General features: G+C 38.2%; 1 protein-coding gene across 1 annotated transcript in view; it reads right to left on the reverse strand.

The window, feature by feature from the left end:
* Positions 1-1,204: 1,204 nt before the first annotated feature.
* Positions 1,205-8,262, reverse strand: part of SAMD15 (sterile alpha motif domain containing 15) — a 10,415-nt gene continuing 3,357 nt past the window's right edge. Inside the window, exons 2-3 of the mRNA XM_024737836.1 lie at positions 7,941-8,039; positions 1,205-2,196 (exon numbers count right to left, since the gene is read on the reverse strand). Coding sequence (XP_024593604.1) covers positions 1,960-2,196; positions 7,941-8,039 — 336 coding nt within the window. The 3' untranslated portion in view covers positions 1,205-1,959. The remainder of the gene's footprint in view (positions 2,197-7,940; positions 8,040-8,262) is intronic.

An 8,262-nucleotide genomic window follows, 5' to 3' on the forward strand; every position in this document is an offset into this window, starting at 1 on the left:
TGACTATTCATTCAGATGTAAGGAACTGGATAGGGTACATCATTGCCCTTCTGGATTACGGTAGCCCTACAGTGGTTCTTAGGATTAAGAAGTGTGGCTGGGAAGAGAAAGAGAAGTTAGTCTATAAAACTAGAGTGGAATTGGAGTCATTCAAGCAACAAGAAGTATTTTTAATTTCTTTTGAACAGTCCAGTCACAGGCAGACTCTGGTCTGAATTTCATTTTATAAAAGTCTGGAGTTACCATATAAAACGCCTTGTAAACAAACCCCAGACCCTAGTCCATGGTCAATGATATACTTCTATAAGCCATGTTGTTTTAACAGGTAAATACAAATCTAAAAAAATATTTTTAAAATTTTGTTCTCTGATGCCAAAAAGGAATGAGAACTTCCCCCCTCCTTTTTCATAACACATTTCCTTTTTTTTAACATCTTTATTGGAGTAAAATTGCTTTACAATGGTGTGTTAGTTTCTGCTTTATAACAAAGTGAATCAGTTATACATATACATATGTTCCCATATCTCTTCCCTCTTGCATCTCCCTCCCTCCCATCCTCCCTATCCCACCCCTCTAGGTGGTCACAAACCACCTAGCTGATCTCCCTGTGCTATGCGGCTGCTTCCCACTAGCTATCTATTTTACGTCTGGTAGTGTATATATGTCCATGCCACTCTCTCACTTTGTCACAGCTTACCCTTCCCCTTCCCCGTATCCTCAAGTCCATGCTCTAGTAGGTCTGTATCTTTATTCCCATCTTACCCCTAGGTTCTTCATGACCCTTTTTTTTTTTCCTTAGATTCCATATATATGTGTTAGCATACAGTATTTGTCTTTCTGTTTCTGACTTGCTTCACTCTGTATGACAGACTCTAGGTCCATCCATCTCACTACAAATAACTCAAATTCATTTCTTTTTATGGCTGAGTAATATTCCATTGTATATATGTGCCACATCTTCTTTATCCATTCATCTGTTGATGGACACTTATGTTGCTTCCATGTCCTGGCTATTGTAAATAGAGCTGCAATGAACATTTTGGTACATGACTCTTTTTGAATTATGGTTTTCTCAGGGTATATGCCCAGTAGTGGGATTGCTGGGTTGTATGGTAGTTCTATTTGTAGTTTTTTAAGGAACCTCCATACTGTTCTCCATAGTGGCTGTATCAATTTACATTCCCACCAACAGCATAACACATTTCCTTTTAAAAACTTGTAATATAAATCCTTTTTCTCTGTTTTTGAGATGTACGCTACTCTTCTAAAAAGGTGAATAAACTTTCTGCCAGTTTTCCATCCCGGGACTGTCTTTTGGGGGAGGGGGCCCTTGGAGCCGCCTCTTTGAAATGCGAGCATTTAGAAGGATGGCACTTTGTCTCCCTGACGCTGGGGGTTTAGCCTAAGTGCTTGGCTCCAGGTAGTAACTTTCTGTTTGTCACAAAGATATGAGAACTTTTATTTTTCCTTTGGATACAGACAGTCAACATGTAAATAATGGATTATATCTGCCCGGCTATATAGAAGGGTGAGATTTCCTTGTCTTGGCAATCTCTTTAGTGGCCTGCCTGTAATGTGCATCACAGTCTGATTTTATGCTGATTCAGTAATAAAACTGTTTCCTTGTCTGCACTTATGAAGAGGATTATCTGGGTTGGCAGGTGATTTTACTTTTAGTCTGTTTCTCCATCGTGCTCCTACTACCAGATGAAGGTAGTAGAATTTATCAGGAATTCTTACAATTACCCAGAAAGAGAAATATTGCTATCTTTGTTTTAACAAGGGACTAAATTGACACACAAATAAAGGGAAGGTGCTGTGAGTCAGTGGCAGAACTAGGAGTGGAGCCAGCAGTTCTAACTCTGATCCTGAATGAAGAGAAAAAGAAAATGCAGAAATACCACACTTCTTCCCCCGCATAATTTAATTTGATTTTCAAGCTAAGTGAAACGGCTTGCCCTATGGTTCAACGGGATATAATGCTGCATCCTCTTCAGGAGTGGTTGTTTCTGGAGCATAATCCTGTAATCCCACTGCTTGCACACATTCAGACAAGGTCAAGGAATCAGATTTAACTCCACTATGACCTTTTTGCTCTAAAAATAAGCCAATATTGTCCCTGTAGGGAAGGCTGATGGAGCGTGTGAATAATGGCTCTTCAATTCCCAGTAGCTCCCGGGTATGCTGAGAAATTACCTGTAATGCAAGGATAATTTTTTAATGGGATTAACCTGAAAATACAACTAAATCAAGTAAGTTTTACTTAGTTTCCTAGACCTCTTGAATGCTAACCCCTTAAGCTAATTCTATGGGGAAATAATAACGAGATAACACATTGAAAGGCTTCCTACCCTGGCATTATCAAAACACAGTTCTTAAGAGAAACATCACATGATTTATCTTTTTAAAAGTACCACTTAAAGATGTTTCTAGACCCTTGCATCAGATAGCCATGGATGAGTTCATTTCTTTTTCTTGGCTGAGCAATTTGACCAATGATATGAGCAGATAATATGTTCAGATTAGGAGCCATGACTTTCTCTAGGAAGGTTAATAAATAACTTTATAAGGGGCTCAGTTAACTAAGAAAAAAATTATTACTCAGTTATTCAATTTATTTGCCTGGAAAGAAATCTCAAACACTAAAAAGCAGACATTAAAGTTCCAGTTATTTTATTAGTGCCTATACTTGTATATTCTTTTAAAATATCTTTTGCCACAATTTCAGTGTCTCTAAAACATACTTTGTATTCATTGAGTACCATGCCACTTGATATCCTAAACTGTCATTGCATTTTCAAAGTCTAGTTTTAATTGCAGGTCTGTTATAACACTGCTATTTGAATTCATATTCTGCCTTTGGGTGAGAAGGTAGTCCGTGAAATTGCTGCTAGAACACAGTCAAAGGAGTATGTGGAATGGATTTTTGTTTGTTTAAAACTACTGGCCATAGTTACAAGGCTGGAAAATTCACACCACAGACAATTCTTAACCTGATGCAAAACTGCCCATTAGGAATACATTTTAGATAGCTAAAATACCATTATTAAACCAGATGTATAATGTCCTTAAGATCTGCTTGTTGATTCATATAACAGTGTGGATTAATCTTAAATGCATTTTGCTAAGGGAAAGAAGCAAGACTCAAGGCCTACATATTATTTGATTTCATTCGTGTGACATTCTGGAAAAACTATAGGGATAAAAAACAGATTAATGGTTGCCAGGGATTAGGTGGAGGGATAGGCTGACTACAGTGGGGACACGGGAAGTTTTAGGGTGATAGAATCGTTCTATACAGTTCTGTGGTGGTGGATACATGACCCTGTGCATTTGTCAAAACCCACAGAACTGTATACTAAAAAGAGTGACTTTACTGCAGGTAAAAATTTTAAAAGCCAGGATGTTGTGGGAACCCATGATGGAATATAAACTCTGGGCAGATGAATCTAACTTTATTACAAATTAAGACAAAATCTCACTGAAGGGGGCTGGGAAGAAAGGAGGTGACCTAAATAACTTTAACTTTGAAAAACAGTGCTTTGTCTAGTTAGTGTAAGGCTAATGACAAAAAGAACCGTACACAAATACTGTACTCTTTTGGTAAATTTGTTTCTTATAGGGATACATATTTATAAATAAGCAGAGCCAGGTTTCTCACTGTCAGAGAAAGAAGTTATAAAGAAGCAAAGTGGGGTAGGGAGTAGGAAGGATGAAAGCCAGTATGAACCCTGTGGTGATGGACTAGAGTCGGGGATATCAGTACGAACACATGCTTACAGAAATAAGATAAATATCTGTGTATACATGGGTTAGTATATTTACATATATTTCCTACATCCTTCTGCTGAGAGTGCCTAGAAGCAGTAATACCTCAGTAGCAACAAGCACAACTAGTGACCACGTCTTAGTTTCTAAATACCATTCTCTAATAAAAGCAACCAAGGCTCCTTGGAAACATGCCTGCTATTCTAGGGCTGTAGCAAGGAAAATAGAAAATGAGTCTGAAGTAAAGTGTAGTGCCAGAAAATGCTAAAAAACAATAAAGTGAAATAACGGGAACATGTCAAAAGGACACAGGAGACAAACTGAAAGAGTTCCCAAATAGGGAAGAAGGGACAATTAAACAGAAGAGTTCCTTAAGCAGAGTTCCAATTAAACATGGAAGGAATGAGGAAACAAAATCATCATTAGAACAACATAGTAATAACTGACGCAGGCAAGATACACTGATGAATACTAAAATTAGTGGGCAAAACTTTAAGAAGGAACAGGTAATTTGCATAGCCTCAAACCACCTCCCCCAGTATATCTATTACTGTGGCATTTACTCTATGTCCATAAACTCTTTGATACTCTTCCCTCCAGGAGGTGGAGCTTAATTCCCCTCTCTTTGAGTATGGGCTGGACTCAGCAACCCACTTCTAATGAATAGAATATGAAAAGGGAAACACAGTAACTTTGTAGTGAAGAAACCTGCAGGCACCACCTTGACCAAATGATCAAAGTTAACATCTCCAGTAATAAATCACATTGATACCATGTACTCCCTGATATGATTAGATGAGAAGGGCTCATCATCTCTGTGATAGTCTCCCCCCAAAGCATAATCTCATGGGAAACATAAGACAAACTCAAACTGAGGGAAATCTACACAATACCTGATCACTACTCTTCAAAGTGTCAAGGTCATGAAAGATAAAGATCAAGAAATTGTCATATATTGGAGGAGACCAAGGAAACATAACAGCTAAATACAAGATAGTATCCCCAACTGGATCCTGGAACGAAAAAAGGACATCAGTGGAAAAATTGCAGAAATCTGAATAAAGTCTGTAGTTTGTTTAATAGTACTGTGCTGGTGTTAATTTCTTAGTTTTGATAAATATATAAATGGTTTGATAAATGGTCACATAAGATGTTAACATTAGGGTAAGCTGGGTTAAGAGTATATGGGGGACTTCCCTGGTGGTCCAGTGGTTAAGAACTGGTCTTGCAGTGCAGGGGACACCAGTTCAATCCCTGGTCAGTGAACTAAGATCCCACATGCCGCGGGGCAACTAAGCCCATGCGCCACAACTAGAGAGCCCAAGTGCTGCAACTACAGAGCCCGTGTGCCACAATGAAATATCCCACGTGCTGCAACTGAGAATGACGCAGCCAAAAAATAAATATATATATATTTTTAAAAGAGTATATGGGAACTCTCTGTACTATCTTTGCAACTGTTCTGTAAAACTAAAATCATTTGAAAATTTTAAAATATATATATTTTTGTTTAGTGACAATTGCTGACATGTTGTTATGAATTTGTGCTATTTAAATAGCTTTCAATAAGGCAGGTGTAATAAAATTCCTGAGGTATTATTAAGCTTATAAGACTCTACTTTGTAACATAAAATCATGCATATGAAAGGAATAAGCAATTCATCTATATTCTTCTCCAAATATTTATCACAGAGTTCTTTTGTTCACTTGATGGAGTGAATAGTTTAAAATATTTTGTGAATTATTTGCTAAGACAGAAAGCTGAAGCAAGTGCTATCTTGTCTAGCTTGTCCCTAGAATAAATAAGATTGACTTTCTCTCCCCTTTTTACCAAGCTAGTGCATCACTATAAATGGGAAAGACAAGATAGTGGCTTCCAGTGCTCCCTTGGCCAGGTGAGAAGAATCAGTGTTTCTCTTTCACAGAACTAGAACAAAAAATCTTAAACTTTGTATGGAGACACAAAAGACCCCGAATAGGCAAAACAATCTTGAGAAAGAAAAACAGAGCTGGAGGAATCAGGCTCCCTGACTTCAGACTATACTACAAAACTACAGTCATGAAAACAGTATGGTACTGGCACAAAAACAGAAATACAGATCAATGGAACAGGATAGAAAGTCCAGGAATAAACCCATGCACCTATGGTCAACTAAGCTATGACAGAGGAGGCAAGAATATAAAATGGAGAAAAGATAGTCTCTTCAACAAATGGTGCTGGAAAACTGGACAGCTACACATAAAAAAATGAAATCAGAACATTCTTTAACACGATACACAAAAATAAAGTCAAAATGGGTTAAAGACCTAAATGTAAGACTGGTTATTATAAAACAGAGGAAAACATAGGCAGAACATGCTTTGACATAAATTGCAACAATATCTTTTTCGATCCATATCCCAGAGTAATAGAAAACAAATGGGACCTAATTTAACTCAAAAGAAACCATAAACAAAACGAAAAGACAACCCACAGAATGAGAGAAAACAGTTGCAAATGATGTGACTGACAAAGGATTAGTCTCCACAATTTACAAACAGCTCGTGTAGCTCAATATCAAAAGAACAAACAACCCAATCAAAAAATGGGCAGAAGACCTAAAGAGACATTTCTCCAAAGAAGATATACAGATTGCCAACAAACACATGAAAGGATGCTCAACATCACTAATCATTAGAGAAATGCAAATCAGAACTGCAATGAGGTATCACCCCACACCCGCCAGAATGGCCATCTTCAAAAAATCTGCAAACAATAAATGCTGACAAGGGTGTGGAGAAAAGGGAACCCTCCTACACTGTTGGTGGGAATGTAAATTGATACAGCCACTATGGAGAACAGTATGGTGGTTCCTTAAAAAACTAAAAGTAAAGCTACTGTATGATTCAGCAATCCCACTCTTGGGCATATATCCAGAGAAAAACATGGTTCAAAAGGATACATGCACCCCAGTGTTCATTGCAGCACTGTTTACAACAGCCAAGACATGGAGACAACCTAAATTTCCATCAACAGATGAACAGATAAAGATGTGGTACATATAATAGAATATTACTCAGCCATTAAAAAGAATGAAATAATGCATTTGCAGCAACATGGATGGAACTGGAGATGATCATACTAAGTGAAGTAAGTCAGACAGAGACAAATATCATATGATATCGCTTATATGTGGAATCTAAAAAAAACGATACAATGAACTTATTTACAAAACAGAAACAGACTCACAGACTTAGAGAACGAACTTATGGTTACCAGCGGGGAGGGGAGGGGTAGATTGGGAGTTTGGGATTGACATGTACACACTGCTATATTTAAAATGTCTTTCCATGAAAAAAGAAAAGAAAAAAATTAGTGTTTCTTTCTTCCTGCACCCCTCACCAGTCTCACCTATACATTCTCTGTCATCTTAGTATTTTGTAGGAAGAACAAAGGGAAAGGTGAGTCACTTCTGTAGGTGTTAGAGACATAAAATGTATGACAGCTTTGGAGGAGAGGTTACTGTGGGCTGGGAAGATCAGGAAAGACTTCATGGAGAGATGAGAATTGAGTTGGGTCCTGAGGGATGGTTAAGATTCATATTAGTCTTGCAGGGGAGGCGGGGAACTGAGCAAAGATGCAGAGGGAAGAATGCACAAGACAGGTTTGTGAGGGTGTGAGCTGGACCTGTGAGGCTGAAGCAGAAGATTCACATAGAAGAGCACCAGGCGAGAGAACAGTGGTGGGAGAAAACTTGTGGAGGGGCCTGAATCCTAAGCTGAGGAGTTGAGACTACCTTGTAAGTAGAGGGGATCCAAAGAAGCTTTGAGTAGTATGCTGTATAAATAGTTGGAAGGTGAGAGTCTAAAAGCAGGGTCCTTGAATCCAAAGGGCCTATAGACAGAGGCTAAAAGCAGGCTACTGGTACATTCTAAGTACATTCTAGTAAAGGTCTGATAAAGGTCTGAAAAAGTGGGAATGGAGAAAACCAGATGCTATAGGAGGAACTGATAGTTCTTGGGATCTTTGTGGGGATCAAAGGAAAGAGAGGAAGCAACCACTCTGAGCCTGGGAAACTAGGAGTATGATAACACCTTTGGGAGAAATTGGAGGCCAGGTTGGAATAAAAGGAGGATGGTTTGAGATGGTAGCACTGTTTCAGTGCTCTGGTGGGAAATTATACACAACTCACCTTCATGTCCTCGAAATCTGTTATACCCATCTGAGGGAGGTTTGAGCAGTTTACGTGGATGAGTTTTCGGCCACTGATGAAGTTTGTGGTAAAACACTCCTGTCAGTACAATGAGAACATTACTCAAAAGATGTATGGCAAATACAGGAAGAAAAAAAGCAAGAAAGAGAAAAGGAGGTGGGAAGGAAGGAAAGAGGGAGGGAGGGGAGGAGGAATAAATAAATCATATTTGTCTCTAGCTCTGTACTGAGAAAAAATTTTAATAATCCCACATATTTTCCATCTAAACTCTTTTTTTTTTTTTTTTTTTTTTTTTTTTTTT

Source organism: Neophocaena asiaeorientalis, unplaced genomic scaffold, assembly GCF_003031525.2.
Source record: "Neophocaena asiaeorientalis asiaeorientalis breed wild unplaced genomic scaffold, Neophocaena_asiaeorientalis_V1.1 scaffold49, whole genome shotgun sequence".
Classification (NCBI taxonomy): Eukaryota; Metazoa; Chordata; class Mammalia; order Artiodactyla; family Phocoenidae; genus Neophocaena; species Neophocaena asiaeorientalis.